Source organism: Lathamus discolor, chromosome 3, assembly GCF_037157495.1.
Source record: "Lathamus discolor isolate bLatDis1 chromosome 3, bLatDis1.hap1, whole genome shotgun sequence".
NCBI classification, from domain to species: domain Eukaryota; kingdom Metazoa; phylum Chordata; class Aves; order Psittaciformes; family Psittacidae; genus Lathamus; species Lathamus discolor.
Window position 1 is genome coordinate 102,312,514 of NC_088886.1, and position 19,549 is coordinate 102,332,062.

Below are 19,549 nucleotides of genomic sequence, written 5' to 3' on the forward strand. Positions count from 1 at the left end.
TGAATACTTCAGCTATATTATTCTAATATTTCTTGAAATCCTGTTAAAAGTAAAATAATGCCTTGTTATCACTTCATTAGAGCATTTTGATGCTGAAACCTGAAGAGTTGAACATGCTTTAATGCTCTCTTACAAGTGTAGTCTTTCAGTGCAGTTAGAGGAAGAAGTTTCAATAGTAATAAGGGCAAAATCACAAACATATATTGCGTTTTGTAAATTTCAAGAGTTTAGAAAATGAGACAAAGCTAATGTGTGAAATGAACACAAAGTTAGAATAATTCATTTAAACAAGACTTTATCAGTGTATCTTGAGTTCAGTTCCTGTAAAATATGGCCTGTATCATAATAGGCTTTTTTCATAATTAAAATAATATTTGAAGTAGAAGTTCAAATTTATTTTTCCATGTGAACTGAGGAGAAACTACAATTGGGCTTTTTATGATTTGGTGATTAACTAGACAAGTGGTGTACTTCATGGGTACCATAATAGTTAACACCTGTTTCAACTGATTTATATTTGTATTGGATGGAACTTTGGCAATCCAATATATCTTGAAAAGCAAAAATCTAATACAAAATATTTCATGGTATGGAAGAAATTACAATAAACAGAGTTCAGCTTAAAATATAAAATGCTTATTATGCACATTTACATAGCCTTTCGTCTGTGTTTCTGAAACTGTTACCAGTTTTGTAAAAGCAATCCTAGTTTTTGTGAAGGTCAGTTAAGTGATTATTCAATGTCATAAAATAAATACTGTTTCTAAGAAAACTATTTCCTGAGTAGCAGAGGTTGGCAAAAATGAATCAATTTGTAAGAAGTCAGTACACCGTATTAATTACCATTTGGTTTGTGGCTTCTCTCAAATCTGATTTGGGAACAGGGACCATTGGTAAAAGAGTGGACTGGTCTCCTCAGGTGGGTAACCAGCCATGGTTTTTCAGAGCTCATCTTGAAATCCTGTCACACCACTTATGCTTTCCTATTTCTCAATAGAGACACTGTTCAGTTATCATTGTACACCTTTAGTTTTGTTCAAGGAGTCCTTTCACTGATTTGGTATCTCTTTTGGTGTAGAAAGTGCTGTTAGAAAGTTAATGGCTCTTTTCCTACTTGGGTCATACCTGTGGTGCCTGGTCCTGCTGGCAAAGGAGCCTGTGGTACTGGAGAAGACTTAAAGAAAGCTAATTTTGCCTGTTACTGCTTCTTAAGGCTGTCATTGCCTGAACACCTTCAGCTGGCATGTGCCAGAGTTGCCAGCTAAGTAAGCACCAAAAGAAAACTTCCTTCTGCCCTTCCCAGTTAAGTAAGTCTGGGGGGCTATTCCAGTAAGTGCTAGTTATTATACCAAGAAAAGCTAGACCTGGTCCCTGCTGTTGCTGCACAGAAAGTTGTACTGTCAGACAAAGGAGAGCAGCACAAGGTGGAAGTGAGCAGCAAAGGCTTTTTATTTTGGTGGCTTGAAAGCTTTCTTACGTAACTAAAACCCGTCTGTCTTCCACAAGTAACTACTTGGACTTGTCTTTTTAAAAACATTCCCCCAGCAACTGGTAATAGTGGGGCTCTAGTGACCTGCATCTGTAGGAAGAAAGATCTAAAAGTATTTATAAATTATTATTTGAAGCAGAATTTATCAAGCCATTAAATAATTGAACTGCACTTGTTGACATAATATTTCCTAGAGTAGGATTAGTGAAGGTAATGTAAGTGATAGGCGTTAGTGTCACTTTTTAATGTTGTTTGTCACTGATACAGTATTTTGAAATCATTAATTTCACTTAAAGTCAGAAAATGAAACACTTTATTAAAATATGAAAGCTTATTTCAAATTTAATAATGAGTGGGCTACCTAGTGCCTTCCATGAATCACAGGGACAACACTGCTTGCTCAGTCTTCCAAAAGGCTTGTCCTCTTGGCTGTTCAAGAACTTGGGAATTAACTGCTTTGTGAAAGAAGCTTCATTTGATATTTTAAGTGATATCAATAAAATAATCTGCCATATACATCAGATCTAAATTTTGGGAGCTTTTCAACATGGTATTTCAAAGATGAGTTCGGTTTGAGAATCAGGATTAATACTCCATAGAGCTGTTTAGAAAAGTTGAGTTTAGGATGCAGTGACCTAGTAGATGTTTTTCCTAAATACAAAGTAATCCTAGCTTTTGTTTCAGTTTACCTGATTTCAGGTAAACCTTAGTGACTTACTAAACTGCAGCTCATTGTAGTGAACACTGTAAATGTTTTCATTTTTAATGACTTGTACGTAGATTTCATAACTCCTAAATGCTTCTCTTGCTCATTTCTGTACAGAAAATCATAGAATCGTAGAATATTTAGGGTTGGAAAGGACCTTAAGACAATCTCGTTCCAACCCCCCAGCCAAGGACAGGGACACCTCACACTAAACCATCTCACCCAAGGCTCTGTCTAACCTGGCCTTGAACACCGCCAGGGATGGAGCATTCACAACTTCCCCGGGCAACCCATTCCAGTGCCTCAGCACCTTAACAGTAAAGAATTTCTTCCTTATATCCAATTTAAACTTCCCCTGTGGAGTTCTAACCTGTTACCCCTTCTCCTGCCACTACAGCCCCTAATGAAGAGTCCCTCCCCAGCATCCCTATAGGCCCCTTACAGATACTGGAAGGCTGCTATGAGGTCTCCATGCAGCCTTCTCTTCTCCAGGCTGAACAGCCCCAACTTCCTCAGCCTGTCTTCATACGGGAGGTGCTCCAGTCCCCTGATCATCCTCGTGGCCCTCCTCTGGACTTGTTCCAAAAGTTCCATGTCCTTTTTATGTTGAGGACACCAGAACTGCACACAGTACTCCAGGTGAGGTCTCATGAGAATGGAGTAGAGGGGCAGGATCACCTCCTTTAACCTGCTGGTCATGCTTCTTTTGATGCAGCCCAGGATACGGTTGGCTTTCTGGGCTGTGAGCACACACTGAAGCCGGCTCATGTTCATTTTCTCATCGACCAACACCCCCAAGTCCTTCTCCGCAGGGCCGCTCTGAATCTCTTCTTTGCCCAGTCTGTAGCTGTGCCCGGGATTGCTCTGACCCAGGTGTAGGACCTTGCACTTGGCATGGTTAAACTTCATAAGGTTGGCATCAGCCCACCTCACAAGCGTGTCAGTTTCTCTCTGGATGGCATTCCTTCCCTCCAGCATATCAACTGAACCACACAGTTTGGTGTCATTGGCAAACTTGCTGAGGGTGCACTCAATCCCAGTGGTTTTGTCTTGTTTAAACAAAAATCTGTTTAGCCTTTCTATAATTAAAGAAATTGATAAGTTTCCCCTTGTGTTTGGCTACACTTCATGTTTCCAGAGGTGCTAGAACTATCTTTCCCTGCTTTGGAGAGGAAGAAAAGCATCAAGATAATTTAATACAAATACTAAATGTTTCGCACACATTGGAAGCTTTCTTAAATATAGGTACTTAGATTAAAATGTATGTAATTGTGGTTAACATCCCAATATTCATACACTACTGATGAAATTTTATTTTTCTTAACTGTAATTTCTTCTCCTAGAAGCAAATAAATTTTAGGATGCAAGTAGATTAAAAGAGAAGAATAGCTAACCTAAAAGGAAGCATAATGTACTGCTTCATGTAGTTTTGTCTTCAAATTTTTAGGCTTTTTTTTTTTCTTTTATAGTGTAAGATCCCATCCTAAGTGTGACTCAGTACTTTAACCCTTTCTTTTGCTTATTTCTTTCCATGTTTAAGTGCATAGTAGGGATATTATAGTAGGATACTGTCAAATAGGTTGTTGTAAAACACGTGCCAAAAATCTATAGTGAAAGACAATGTCTTTATAGTATGGTGCGACAACTAAAACCACTGATTATTAACTCAAGATGTTTCAAAGTGCTCCAACTTCAGTGTTCTCTCCACTATATTGTTATTTGGTTGTGTTTTTATTTTTGTGTGTGTTTGGTTTTTTGGTGGTGGTGGTGTTTTGTTGTTTTTTTCTCTCTGAAGTCAGTTTAGGAAGTTCTCATTCCCTCTTCCTTCTTACTTTGTCTGTGCTTGTTGTAGTCCATCTGTTGTACCATACAGTTGTTGTTCGGGCCAAGCTGTAAATCAGTTCACCAGAATGATTCAGATTAAAAATAAACCTAGAATAAAAAGCTTGGAATTTGTTTTGTCAGCATTCTGTTTAAATGCCTTGCAGAGCATTAACTGTTATTATCTAAGCCATCTCTTGTTTGTGTTCAGTTTAGAAATATGTAGCTGTAGCTGGAACAAAATCTGTGTATTCTCAAAACTGTAACTTCAGCCTCACTCACATCTGTCATGTTCTCATCTCCAGTTTATCTCCTCTGCTTTCTGATTAAAAGCACCTTGGTCCTGTGTTTCACTTGAAAAGCTTGCTGGTACTCCTTGATTCCCAGAAGTGTTTGATAGCAGTTCCTGAGTTAATGGAAATCTTGTGAAACAACATGCATCTATGAAGTGCTGCTGTCAAAAGAAAGCTGTGTTTTTCAAAAGAAGTTGTGTATTTCTGTGGTATCAGTAGTTTATAAATCTGAAAAACTGAAATCTTCCCCGGTTGTTTTCTCTGCTTCCAGAAAATTTTGTTCAGGTGAAGGTACACCAGTTCACTCTTCTCTTAAAAGCACTTGCAGGTTTTGAGGGTGAGAAGGGCTTTGTTTTCTTCTCAGACTTGGGTAATTGTTGACTCTGGAATTCCTCTACAGCAAGAGGACTGCTTGACAGACTTCATTCACTGTCTCTAGTCTGACTGCAGTTGAGTTAAATAACAAACTTCTGAACTGTATGAAATAAAATTCTTGATGTACACTTTTTCAATGGTGTTTAAGTGGTGTTGATGTTTTGAGAAGCCTGTTTCAAATGCAGTGCAGTCCTTCCTCTGCAGTCAAAAAAGTTGTCGTGTGCCTCTAGTCTGTATCCGCTCAGTTGCATGTGTTCTTAGATTGAGTTATCTGAGTTAACTTAAGTTTGGATTTGCTTGTGTAATTGAAAGAGTGGGGAGAGCTAAGTACCTAAACAGTTTTGAAGGCAAGGTGATGGGGTAAGCTAAGAATTTGGTTTGTACATGAGAAATATAGAGAAATCACAATGACAGTGAATTTCTTCAGAGATCCAGTACCATTCAGGAAACTTCATTTAAGACTTGAAGTTCTGTTTGGAGTCATCCCTTTCTCTAGGGAAAAAGAAATTATCCTCTTCTTTGTCACCTTGAGCTACTGTGTGTGGAATTGCTAGGTCTCAGGTTGCTACATAGATAAGCTACAAAGTAAGCTATATGCTCTATGGCTTACTAAAATCTATGATTTTAAGTGCTGCCATTTATATTAATTAAATTTAAAATTATGGTCTTAAATATACGTGGGAGATAGTCAAATTCTTATTCTTGAAGTCACTGATTTATACGATTGCTTCTAGGCTGTGTTGTGCAAGGATGTTTTGTTCTGCCATTGTGATGGTCTTAGCACTGTTCTTGAAAAGTACTGTGAAGGCTCCGTACTCCCTTTACAGCCACATGCACTTAGTTGTTACTCACTCTTCCTTTTGTTAGCATTACTTTTTATGTAAATTCAAATGTTCCAGTATGACCAGTACAGCCCTACAGTAAAGGGAGCGTTTTAGTGTGCTGGCTAAATATGTACATCTAGGTATGTAGATCTGTTTTTACAAAATCAAGATTTTACCTTTCAGCCTTTGATTTCCTAGCCTAAGAGGGTGAAAATCTTAATTTTTCTCCTGTTTAACAAGTGTTTCTTTGCCCACAGTTGCCAAGCCCTACCAGTAGCCATGTTCAGTGCTGCTTCTAGCTTTGAGTCACCTCTCTTGAATGTCATTTTCAATTGTTCAAATGTGCTTACGTCTCTGATTTGTACAATGGCACCATTTCTGGTGGAACTATGTAGGGATACCTTTTGTTTTACAGCTGCTTTGAGTGTAGTAGTTCATAAACGTTGGCTGGTGGAAAGTACATGTTGCAAAATTTCACTGGATAACAAATGAGAGGAATACTTAACTGCAGTAATAACTGTTTAGATTTTTGTGGCATTTCCTCAGTCTCAGAAAACCAAATAGCAGGAGCTCTGTATTTCTCATCAATATAAAAACTAGCAGAATAGAGGAAAAAAGTTTTTTAATGTGATTCTGGCTTACTGTAATGCTTATTCTTGTTTTGGTTCTAATTTTTAACCTTGATATAGCAAAACCTGTGCCCTCCTAGCTTTATTTTGATGCTTCTATTGATGGTATTACACAGTAAAGTATGTGGTGTGAATGTGTTGTTGGACTTAAATGTCTGTATTTACTCTGTAAGTAAAATATGTATCAATATATTATAGCCCTAGGTTGCAAATATGAACATCTGCTTGGATTCTATCCTGAGCAAGTGACTTAAAAAAGGTTGTTCTGGGTCTTAGTGGTTGACTAATATTTACTGTATGAGAAAAAATTGCTGAGTTATAATTTCACATTAGCATCTGCTCATTGAAAACTTCGCTATGTAAATCTATAAATTTCCTGCTTTATGTTTTTTAACCAGATTGCACTTTTGTTTTACAGCTGCTGCAGAGGGCAAAGGGAAAAGTGGGGAAGACTTTTTTCAGAAGGTAAGAAAGGTATTTAATTCTATAACATCAGTTGATTAGAGAAGAAACTTAACACCCATTGCTCATTCATCAGCAACTTAATGTGTGGTTTCCACTGTATGGATAAAATTCAAAAAAGGTTTTTGTCATTTGTCTACTAGCCATCAACTGTGCATGGAATGGGATGAGAAATGTTCTCTGGTGTATGCTAATGTCATGTATGCACAATAACTTAATTCTTCTTTAACTGAAATGTCAAAATGTGTGTTATGAAAGTTAATTTTTCTTAATAGCAGGGGTTCATCCAAAAGAGGAAATGGACTTGAGGTTTTTATATGTATAAACACTACATACTGATACTGAAAAACTGGCATGAAACTTATTGTGATATTGTTGAAAGCACAAATATTTGTTAGAGAAATGCAGAGGCCTTTTTAGAGAGAAATGCACAATCCACAGAGTGATTCAATAAAGTTTGTGGTTAGAAAGAGGCATGGAAGGACTGGAAAAAATAGTCCTGCAGGAGCTAAGCTACAAAGAGAAGCATGTTCAAGAGCAATGACTTCAAAATTAGTTTTACAAAGCAACATGGGTTGTTCTGTTGTGGGGTGTTGGTCTTTTTTTTTTTCCTCTTCTCCAAGGATGGTGTGTAAAATATTATTCACAAGTCACATGAATGAAGATGAGCATACAGTATGCTAATAAAAATGAGCTTCTTTGTCTCTCTTGCCTGTAGAGAAATCATTATAAATGTTTGTGCTGTATACTAAAATGCCTGAAACTCCTTTTTTCATTTGTTGAGCATTAAGTAAGTTTTTTCCATGTTTTCTTCATATTTTTAAGTGGTACTTCAAGAAAGGTCTCTCTTTAGATGTGAAAGAAGACTTTGTCCTACACATGATTATCAGTTGCTTTGATGAAGGCTGGTGGGGAGGAGTACGTATTTTGCTGAAATGTCTATTTTTTAATGTATCTTATATATTATGTTTATTTATCTTTATATTTATTATTTATATATATTTGTAATGTATAATGTAAGAGTCTTCAGATGATGTTGCTCTTGAGTGACATTAAGTTGTTTTTCTGACTATGATGCTTGTGTTCCACAGTATAATATTAGTGTGCACAGAGGAGAATGTGTTAATTCTTTCTTAAGATATTATGAAAATGCATTGAGTTTTTTACTTGCTAAAACAATGCTAAGCCATAGTAGTGTATACTTCATTCTATGCATTATTTGTTTTACAACAATGTTTTCTCACACTTGTACAAATTTGCTTACAGTTCTTGAAGCTGTGGGTGAAAGGTTTCCTCTGTGTGAGACTGAGTGACTTAAATACATGTGTATTTGAATACTTGACTATTTACTGTAGGTATGATGCACTGACAACTATGTACTTACTAGGTAATAGCAAAAAGATTCTGATTTTAGAGGGAAAGCAAAATGTGCTAAACATCATGAATAAGGGTATACTACTTATCCATATAGGTAATAGATGTAGTGGCTATTTTAGCATTAATACATTGTCATGTATGTGCATAATTGGTGTAGGGGCACAGGGTGGATGCTGCGATAGGTTAAAGCTGATTAATTTTGACATTCTTTGTACAGTCTCATCAACTCAATAGTTTGCAGAAGTTTGAGTACATATGCACAAGGCTACAGCTAATAAAACCAGATGGAAACTATCTTCTTTGAGAGTTTTCTTGTTCAAAAAAAAATTTTTGGACAGTTGTTCATAGCTTACTCACCGTCTCTGTCTGTGCAATTTCCTTTAATCAGAGTTAAGCTTTTTCCTTTCTCATGAGAAATGTGTAAGGCAGAATTTCTAGAGGTAGAATGAACACCCTTTTCATGTCTTTCAGGTTGTCTAGTAAGGAAAAAAGTGATTTGTAGCATTAGAAACACATTGCAAACTGAGGCAGCAAGATACTTTCAGAAACTAAATATGAATTTGAAGCTATAGTAAATGTATTTTTTAAATAGTTTTGAAAATGAGACTTCAGGGCATTATTTGCAGTCTTTTGGGTGGAATGTGGAGGGGAAGTGCATAATTTCAGAAGCACATCAAGGTCTGAGGGTATAATTTGCATAAATAATGCCATGTTTAGTATTTTTTTTGCCAGACTTTACTCTCAACGTATTGAAGGTGCTATGTGGAAAGGGGTGTGTGAGGTGAAAGAAGTTTCCATGTGAATGCTTGAAATGATGGAAGTAACATGGCAAAGATTCAGCAAGGTGATTCTGTATGTCAAGACATAAAGACCAAGAGGGAGGGGAGAGGAGGTTGGTACTGCTAGGAGTGAGACAATGCTGACTTCTTGCAGATGGCTCTGTTAAGTGACTTCTGGGTCTTACTTGGTAGCTTGTCAGTGGGGAACAGCACTCAGTTTTGCATTAGCTTGCCCTCAGGAGGAAGAAAGATTGCTCATGTATTCTGTTTTGGGCTCAAAATCAGGAACTCAGCCTAGATTAAAATACATACAGTATGCTCTAATGATTCTGTCACGCTTTTGAAGAAGGGAAAGTTTAATACAAGGGTTGGGTGCTAAGTAGTCTTGTACTAGTCTTCTAACATGAGCAAGCAGTATTTGAATTTTCATAGTCAAGCATACTCTCTCAGTGGATGGGGACTGCTTGTATCAACTTTTATATTTAGAAATTTAATATTAACAATTTAAATGTCAAAATGCATTATTTCACTGTGTGTTTCAGCAGAAACAAGCACATGTTGTGTGCTTGCTGGTGGAGTTAAAGAATAAGCCCCACTTCTTAGCTGCAAATGGCAAATTAAGCTAATATTTCTGCCCTGCCATGGCAGGGAAAATCAAGTGAAGTGCCTTTTCCTCTGCTCTTGAATTGATGTGAAAAGTAGAAAAATCGGTTTTGGTAGCATAGTACTTAAAAAAAAAAAAAACAAAAAAAAAACAAAACAAAAACCAAAACAAACAATCTACAACAACAACAACAAAAAAAAACCCCACAAAAACCAACCCAAACAAAAAAAAAACCACCCAAACAGAACCTCAAGACTTTATTCTAATATTTCTAACTTTTAGTACGGCTTCAAAGTGGGGAAAACCTAACATAGTCTAATATGGATTTTTCAAGTCCCCTGGGAGCTGCTTATTATTTAGCAGGAAATAAGTAAATAATGTGATAGTTTTCTGTCTAGAGCTCTCCAATCTGTAGCTCAATAACAGGTAATCCTTAAATAAACATGGATTGGTTTGCTGATGTGTTATATGCTCTTTATGTAAAAGATCTTAGTGGACCTTCCTTTATATATTATTATCCTAATTCATTCTATGAGAGTAATACATAATGTGAAGCCATTACTACTTATTGAGCCAGCATCCATTTTCAGTTGATGGTGGAATTTTTCCATTCAGTTTCTTAACATCTGGTTCAAGCCTCATAAGCAAGCAAGGCCCTTCCCAGACAAAGCCAGGACATTGTTTCAAGGAACATGCAATTTATGTAGCCCTATAGAAATGCATGGCACTCATGCATAAAACATAAGAAGGTGGTGGGTTTCTGTCCTGAAGAGTCATAATCTTAAGCAGATGAATGTTGGCTGCATAGACGGGGGAATTTAATGCCTCATTTCTGTTTGCTTTTAGTTCTTATGTCATGAAGGCTTTAACTCTTGAACACTTGTAAGTCTTAGAATGATAACCTTTCATTCTGAAATTTTTCAGGGTAAGCGTCTAGGCCTGTTATGGGACTGCCAACAATATAGGGGTGCTATCTGAAGGCTGTAGGATTAGAAGTTGGGTGGAGTTCTTGCACTAATGTAGTACTGCATGTGCAGAGAGTAGTGATTGGAAACAGTGCATGTGTGATGCTCTGCCCAAGTCCTTGACTCTAGGTCAGATGTAAACTCACTTCAGCATAATTCAGTGTGTGTGTGTGTGTGTTAGCCATGGGTGTTTTGAGTATTTCTGAAGGGCATGTTGGCTGCTCTTTCCTGGCTTTCAAGAGTACGTTTTCAGAATTTGGTTGAGAAGCACAGTATACTACCAGCGCCAGCTGTAACTTGTCGGTTTATAGTTTCTGAATGTTTGAGATTTAGGTTTTAAGGGGTTTTTATTTGTTTTGCGGTGTTGTGGTTGTTCGGTTCTTTTTGGGTGGTTGGTTGGTTTTGTTGTTGGCTTTTTTTTTTTGGCTTGTTTTTTTTTTTTTGTTTCATTTTTATCATGTTTTTTATTAAAGGGAAATGGTGTTTGTAGGAATATATCCATTTGCATAGTGGCAGATACCTAAGGTTTTCTAAGGTATCACTGGATTTACTCAAAATGTATGTTTAAATGCCCATGCTTCTCTTGACTGCAAACTCTATTATTCGCTGAAGGGGAGGTAATCATGCTTGGAAATATGAAGATGCAAATGGGCAAATATTACATGTGTGTACCAAAATCTCTTCCATTAAATATTAGGAGCTTAGAAATGTGAAGGAAGACTAAGGTTTTATTTTCTTAATTTCTTCTTCCTGTTGTGACATATAACATGCTTCATCTGTAGCATTGTGTTTTACTAAATGAATAGTACCTTAAAAGATAGTGAGGTATCTTTCATTTTGGAAGCAATATTTGGTGGAACTGTCCTTTAAAGTGAATTGTGTTTCCAGCATATGTATTGGAAGCACTAGTAGTGAGAGGGTTAAAAAAAAATCCTGAAACAAAACAAAAAATGCAGTTATCTGGAGAAAAAAATAGGTATATCTAATTGCATCTTTAACCAACTTTCTGTTAAATTGCTCCTCTGTATGCAGTAATTATAAATGGGTGTGCATTATCTTTGTTTAGGAGGCTCAGTCATGAAAGGCAGCAAGGAAGCTTCCTCAAGCCCTGTTTGCTTATCTAAGACAGTGAAAGATCTTATTTTGCAACATCCTATTTCCACTTGTATCTTTCAAAAAGGTTTAAATTGATCTGCTGAAAACCTTGTAACTTTTGCAAAACCCTGTATGTGAATATATTGATACAGTGCTTATGTACAGGTGACTGGTTTTGTACATGTAGATAATACATACTGATACAAATAAATTTAACAAATTATATTTGTCTTAAGTAGGTCAAAGCTGAAAGTTGGTCAGTCTTCCTGTTTAATCTCTGAACATGAAACATGTAGCTAGAGCTTCAAATGTGAATGGCTTAGGGCATTTTCAAGCATAAAACATTAATCATTGACTGGGGACTAAGATGTCGCAGGCTAATTATTATCCATGTTCAGCAGTAACTTCTGAAGTGCTTTCCATGTGTCTTCATCCATGACTTCTCTTAAACTGCCTATTTACAATTATCGTTTCCCTAAGGCTATATTCCTATTTCTGATGGCAACTGCTCAGCTATCAGTTTCTTCCACTGCTCTTTATCTTGCTAGCGACACATAGTGAGTTCATGGTTATTATGTGTTATTGTGGGATTTCTCTATTTCAATCACAGGAGCAGTTTTGAACTGCAGAAACTGATTCCACGCCTTCTACTTTTTCCAGGTAGAAATCAGTATCTACATTAACATTACAATAACCTCTTGATGTAGAGTTTGGCTCATAGTGTATGACAATGATATATATGAAGGCCATACGTTTCCTGAATTTGTTTGAAATGCCTGGCTGTGCTAGACTGTAATGGGAATATTGGCATGCACTTCTAATTTAAGTTTAGCTTCCTCTCATCTAGCTTTCTGGGAAGAGGAAGCTGCTGCTCGGAGAGGATGGTATGGATTACGGAGTTGAAAGAATGTCAGTGGCACTCAACATTTGCAGGAAATAATAGATTGGGAGTTTTGTCTCCCTTTTGGTAAAACCACACCCAGTAGAAGGAAAGAGACTGTTTAGGTTGGATTGACTTCTCTAAAAAGGTAAATCAAGAACGCTTACTTAACTTTTTGCTTAGTTCAGTCAGATCTAAGTGGTGGGAAGGCTTCATTCTTGTAGAAAACTGCATTTGTCACTCCTAGTGTAGGAATCATTCTGTTAAGGGAATGGAGTAATTAATTACAAGACTGTTGTGTTTTCCGTTTTTATTTCATCTTTATTTTCTTTTCTATTGTTATATATATGTATATAAAAAAAATCTGGACAATCTTGAGAGTTGTATCTGTAACATGAAAATGTTCTCTGATGGACCTAATTCTTGTAGCTTCTTTCTTCTTCACACTGAAGGCAGATAAAAATGGCAACTGCCCTTGATGAGTTGCTTATGAATAATTCACTTGGCCAGAAACAGTGCAAATTTTGATCACTAGAATTATTCTGAGTGACTCTGCATCACGGCTTAGAGGTTGGTCTGAGTTCCAAATGAATCAGAGTTTTAGGTGGTGAAGTTCCATTTTATACCACCTTCGTGTTATACTTAACATTTTGTGCAAGATTTCTTGCATTGTAGAGCAATGGAGAAGGAGCAATTTGTCACCATGGTGGCTATCAAGATGCTTAAACCTTTTCACTCTGGAAGCTCAGTCTTCTCAAAATAGCAGAGTGGTTGTGGGGTTTGGTTTTGTTTTGGTTCTTTGTACTTAGAAATGTTTGCACTCTTTCCATTACCTCTGGAGGAAAAAAGAAAATGAAGAAAGTGGAGGTAAGTATGAGAAGGGTACAAAATTAACAATACAGTGGGTTCCTGATCTGTAGGGAGGAGACTTGCTGCTTCTAGTTTAGAGAGAAGTTTTCTGCATACTGGTGTTTCTAATGATGTGCTGTGGGGGCCTTGTTAAGTCATTTTATTTCTTAAAGTTCTTCCTGTGTGAAATTAATTCTGCATACACAGATTTATAGCTTATTTTCTTGCATGCTTAGATAATACCTTCACACCTTTTGGTATCCTTTCAGTCATTTATTTAAAATGAGAGTATTACCTGTGACCTTTCAATTAATATTTCCATTGAGGGTGAAGGAAACATTCAAGTCAAGTAAAAGGAAGACTTCAATGTTTCTACATAGGTAAAGGCATTTGATAGTTCTTACTTAACTGTATTTGCTGTATGTATAAATAAAGGACAGCTATATAAATGCTGTTTTTCACTTAGTGCAGATTTTTGGACACAGCAACATTACTAAAATGCTTGCTGAAGACCCTTGTTTTAAAAACTATCTTTTCCAGTTCATTTCAGGTAAAGTGAAGGTTGAGAAAAGATGCAGTATGTGTGCATGCATGCATATGTTCTTTTCACTTCTAAACTTAACTACGAACTTAATAAACAGTTTTCTGTGTATTACACTTCTCTCTGTGCCACCACTCTGCGCAGGAGATGGTTTTCTGCCACTCAGGGAGCACAAACTGCAAACTAAATGATGTTTTAGTCTGGAATGTGTGGGTGCCTCATGGCCATTTGCTGTTGCTGCTCCTGCTCAGAAATAGCACCTTCCCATTACCTGCAGAAAGGTTGCATTAATACTGTGGAGTCACACACACTGTACTGTCTTCTAAGAGTACTGGTTGTATTATTAATGGTAAATTCTAGTTCTGAATTACATATGTAGAGCACCTGAGGGGGGAGGAAACCTGAGAAGAAACACAACAGGGCTTGGGAGAGGAGTACATTAGTATACCCAAATGTAGGCGAGACTTGTGAAAGAGCTACGTATTTGCACTGAGCTTTGGGCTACATTTTGTCATCTCCTTTCTTTTAACTTCTTACATGCCCTGTATTTTCCCACCAAACACAATAGTCCTTTACACTGTACCATTGATGTGTTTGGCTTTGGCATCTCAAGTGCTTACTGTGGTCCCACCAGTTCTAGAGGCTGAATTCATGCTGTCAGTTCCTGGGTAACTTTACACTATTCATTTTTGTGTCTTCATCTTCCTTTCCATCCTTGTTCTTCTCCTGCTTTCTCTTCTTCCCCAACCCCCCCAAAAAACCAAACCATTAAATATACTTATCCTGGTTCTAGCTACACCCATTGCTCTGTTCTTGCTGCCAAAACTCATGTTTGGGGATTAGTCATCCTCTCAGATACTGGTTCTTCACCACTTCTGCATTAGGAGAAGAAATAAGTATTAGCTGATGTAGAATTTTGTCTAGTGTGACTTTCCAGCTCAGGTCTTCTGCTTACATATAATTTTGATGTTGTTGTTGTCTTGGGGTTCATACATAGTGAGGAAGTAACACTAATCAATAGCTCTGAGTGCAGAAGATACAAGATGAGCACTTCGTGAAACAAAATATTCAGAGAATGGTGGAATATTCAGAAACTGTTTTTGTTTTTGCTTTACAAGGCATTCTGAGCTGTGGTTTTAAGCTTGTCACATGTCCCCATTTGGTTAATACTGAATTAGATTGTACATGTAATGGTTTCGTTTTCCAAACCAAAATGCTCATTAGGATGTTAAGGTTTTATAGGGAATGAAATTTGCAGTACTGAATTTTGACTCCTTTTGTGAGAGTTAGGTAATTGGATAATGTCCTTTTGCCCCGGTACTCTTGCCTTGTTAATTACAAGCAGATTTTGCATGAAAACTGTGACTGTCTTTATGTTGAGATTTTGTCTGTGCCTCTTTCTTCTTAAAAAAATGTTTTTGTTGTTAAATTTAGAATAAAACTGATATTCAGCTGGAACTCCAAACTTCCAAATATTTTATGCACAGCTCCAGCTTTCATTATGGTTTTTAAAGCTGTGTTCAGAATACAAGTTTGTGCTTTTCATATTCAGTTTGATTTAGAAATACTAGTTCAGTTGCCTTTTCACTTCTTGTGGCTACTTTATTGAGTTAAAGCAGTTGGAGCACTTGATTTATAAAAACCAGACATCTTAGCAGAAAGTGTTGTTATGAAATGCAGCTTCTGTGTGTTTGTAAATGATGGTGGGTGAGGATCTGTATCTGTCTTAAAATAAGGATTTGTGTCTACTGACATGCCATTTTACAAATTAAGATAGTATTACATGTCAGTTCAATATTATACAACTTTACTATTTATTTAAGATGGTCCTAGGTGTTAAGGGAAACAGGCAGAAGATGAGAATGATGGTGATCTTATAGTATGATAAATGTGATGAGATTGTTCAGATATTTCTAATGGCAATTGCAATTACGTACTGAATTTTGTATTCTGAAGAATAATTTAGGTAATGCTTGGAAAAACAAATGCTTAAAAATCTGTAGGAGAATGATGGATGACATAATATAAAGTTCTATCATGTTTTTACCTCCTTTATGTGAGAACTGGCTTTGAAGTGGTTTTGATGCTTTAAATAAAATACCTGATGTTTTATGGCCTTTGTTTTTCGAGCTCACTTCATTATTCAAAACCATACATAAAACTTTTGTGGTTATGTCATCTTGAAGGTTATTCAACCAGCATTGTGATTTAACCTCACTGCTTAAGTATTTTCTATTTTATCCTCTGAACAGTGTGCTCCTGTGAATAATTAAGCAATTAAAATGTGCCTGTAGAAAAGAAAAAGATATGTGGGAGGGTTCAGGAATTATTGGTGATGGGAGAAATCAGGGTGAGTGATGGCAGGAATCTTTCTGCTTGCAGAGCGTAGTAGGATATCGACATAATGCTTGGCTTCCTCTCTCTCCCTAGAACAGCAAATGCTTCTTTACTGTTTTGGACCTGCAAAAGAGTGTTAGTTTTTATGATAGTAAGACTGTCTTCCCATTAATACTCCATGTTTATGGAAAAATATTAGTCACATTTTGAAAAGCCATTTACTATTGATATTCTCATGTTCCATTTTCCCTGCTGTCTTGCACATCTTTTGTCTTTGTCATCTGTAAAACTGATCGAACAGATTTTCTTGAGGGTTTGGATAGAAAATAGTCCCGTTGAAAATAGGGATAGATACAGTGATGTAAAAAAACCTGTCAGTCACCTTCCCTTCAGCAGCAGTGTATGAAGTATTTCTTGGGGATGAGTTATTCCCCATAAACATAACAAGCTATGGTGATTAATAAAAGAATTGCTGGGTTTTCTTTAATCTGCTGTAGATTCAACTTCAAAACAAGATTTAAGAACATCTACTTCTAGAATTTATAGTATCATGACCTTTATATCAATAATACTTTAACTAATCCTCTCCTTCCATGTCCTCATCCTATATGGGAATTTCTCCTCTGCAGCATTTTTTAACTGTACGCAGTTACACTGGGAAACACTTGTTTGTTAGTAATACAGGTTGGCGCTTGTTTCTGGCTGCAGACCCATTAGAGTCCTCATGTCATTGAAGAAAGGGATATTTACTGATGCTGTGTTAAAATGGAGATTAGGAGCCATCTGGAACATGCAGATGCAATTGGTTTGGAAGTTCCAGATGGTCCTGTTGTTGAAAATAGTTCTCTAGGTGTGCCCCAATACTGACTGCTCCAAGGTATGCTTACAAAATCTAAATGAAAATGTCTATCCTGCATTTCCAGTCCCTCCCCAATATCTGCTCGATGGGGAGCTTCATCCTTGCAACGGTTTTCTGGGGGGAGGGAGGGCTACTGATATGACTTAGCCATCTATGTTTTGTCTCTTACTTCAATGTGGTATTTGTTTGTCTCATTCACAGTACTTTTCACTCCTTCCCCATTTGCTTTTTCCCTTGGCTTATTACATTAGCATTGCATCAAACTTTCTTTGAATTTTAAACTTGATACTGCTTGGAAAAACTTCATCTTATTTGGTTATACCTCTTTGTCTTGCTGCAAGGTTATTCTAAGAAATAATCTGAGATGTGCAAACATAGGGTTGAAAATGACATAAAGAGCTTGGTTTTGGTCTGCAAACATGGGCAGCTTCTGAGTAAAAAAAAAAAAACCACCATCTGTAAGGATATAGTGATTTTTCCCTATAGTGTCCTCTTTTGCTTTGTCACTTAACCTCCTTAGCTGCCCCCAGTATCTCAGGGCAAACTGGATCACTTTTAGGCTATTAATTAAGTTAGAAGAAGCATTGCTTGGTTGCCTCCCCTGCTTCTCATCCACCTCTCTTATGCTGCCTTACAGATGGTAATGCTTTCTATTTTCATAGATATGATCACCTGTAGTTATTCACCTTAATTTTCATGTGTGTAATTTACCCAGATGGTCTGCTAAAATACTTCATGTATAATGTTCATTTCTCAGTGTTTGTCGCCAGGGTCATGGAGAGGATTTACAGTCTTCATACAAGAAATGGAGCACAGTCTCTAAAATATTCTGGAGGTGGCAAAGGAGTTAGGTGCTTTCTGAGGATTTACGTAGTTTGATAGCTGAAAATAAGGTACCATTGCTGTACTGCAAATGTTTAAGTGTCTACTCCCATTGTTGATGTTGATCTAAGGCTAGGAGTTTCTGTTTTGGTTGTTTTGGTTTTTTTTTTTTTTTTAAACCTGCACAGATGAAAGCCTAGGAAATGTCTTTGGAGACAAAACCTCAGCTGTTCAAAATAGGATATGGACAGATAAATAAAAACCACTAGTGGGCATCCTACTTCATTATTTTCTAGGGGGCTTAGTAGCATGAAAAATTCAGGGTACCTACAGAACCTTACTATTTTGTGTAATCTTAAAAAAAAAATAAATCTTACCTATAGATTAAGATAAGCATCTAAAAACATCATTTAAATGTGTTAACAATTTTTTTAATATCTATACTTATTTTCTTGGCGCTCTACATATTGAAGTGGTATATGTGTGCTCTGTTGTATTAAGGTTAAACTGAGGAAGCTAATTCTCCACACTGAAAGAAAGGTTTTTTTTTTCCACTGATCAAATAAGAAATTGGCTTTTTCTGACAGTTATTTTATTATTCAGTTGGAATGAGCTTCTTGTTGAGCTGAAGTTGTGAAAATTAATTCTAGAAACATACTAGTGGATGCAGGTTCTACTCCCATTATTCTTTTCACTCTAAATAAGAACTGAGGCAGAAATGGCCAAGATGCATGAATCCCAAAGGTGGAAAGATCAGAAATAGATAAGAACACTAACTATAAGTAATAATACTTTAAAGTGCTTGTTTTAAATGGAGAAAGGTCTGTTTGGTATGTTGCTCTTTTTTTACCTACTGCATGTAAAATACTTCCTTTGAATTCTGAAATGCTCATGACCTTTTATGGATTATTTTTTATTGGTTGGTTTTTTGCATTCAAGGCATTCCAATTTCCATCCAAAATCATCTAAACAGAAATTACAATGTATGTAAAAATAATAATACCTTAATGTCTTAATATAAAAACTCCCCAAAGTGCTTGAACTATAATTTATTTTCAAGCTGGAATACAAGGAAGTCAAAAGCTTTTCTTCCAGCTGCTAGATGGTTTTTGTTTGTGTTTTCTTCTTGAAGGCCCAATGATTTGCAACTTGAGCCAGTTTTTTTGGGGTCAGGGCACAGTCTTATTTGTTTTGTTGGTATCTTCCAGTATCTTGTGTCACCTTCTCTATGTTCTCCACTGAGAATAGCTTACATATTTTGGCTGCATGAACACTACAGTTTCTCTTGGGGAAAGAGGAGGAAGGGAAATTGTAAATAGCTCATTTCTTAGGGTTTCCCTCATTTTGAGAAGAAGCATGAGATGATTTACTATGGGATTAAGCCTTGCTGCCAAATATGCCTGTTACTTTTGGTCAGTTGATCCCTCAAGGCAAGTATTGATCAGTATAAACCCCATCACTCTATATGAAAAGAAGGGAAGCCTAAGCAGAGGTGCTTGCATAGAGATCATGAACTCTAATTCAGTCATATGAATTTACTCAAAATGTTTTATAACTGAACTATTAATGCAATTAAATGTGTATTATATCTGTATTACTTCCAAAGTGCGTTTTGTTTTCCATTTTGTTAATTTGAGATCAGCACTTCTGTTTGCAGGGTATGTGGTGTAACACTAAGTTTTCACTAATGAAATTGTTCCATTGCAACATGAAGATGAGATTTTTATGGAGTGATTCCAAATCTGGTTTTGGGGAAAAAAAAATAAATCCTGGCACTTAAAACTGCCTGGGTTAGAATGGTAAAACAGAACTAAAAGTTGATGCAGCAGTGATCTACTCTAT

The 19,549-nt window shown here is 36.6% G+C and overlaps 1 protein-coding gene across 1 annotated transcript in view; it reads left to right on the forward strand.

Annotated features, from left to right (window-relative positions):
• The window catches only part of BICC1 (BicC family RNA binding protein 1), a 112,482-nt gene that overhangs the window by 30,067 nt on the left and 62,866 nt on the right, over positions 1–19,549 (forward strand). Inside the window, exon 2 of the mRNA XM_065670840.1 lies at positions 6,556–6,602. Within this exon, the coding sequence (XP_065526912.1) occupies positions 6,556–6,602 (47 nt within the window). The remainder of the gene's footprint in view (positions 1–6,555; positions 6,603–19,549) is intronic.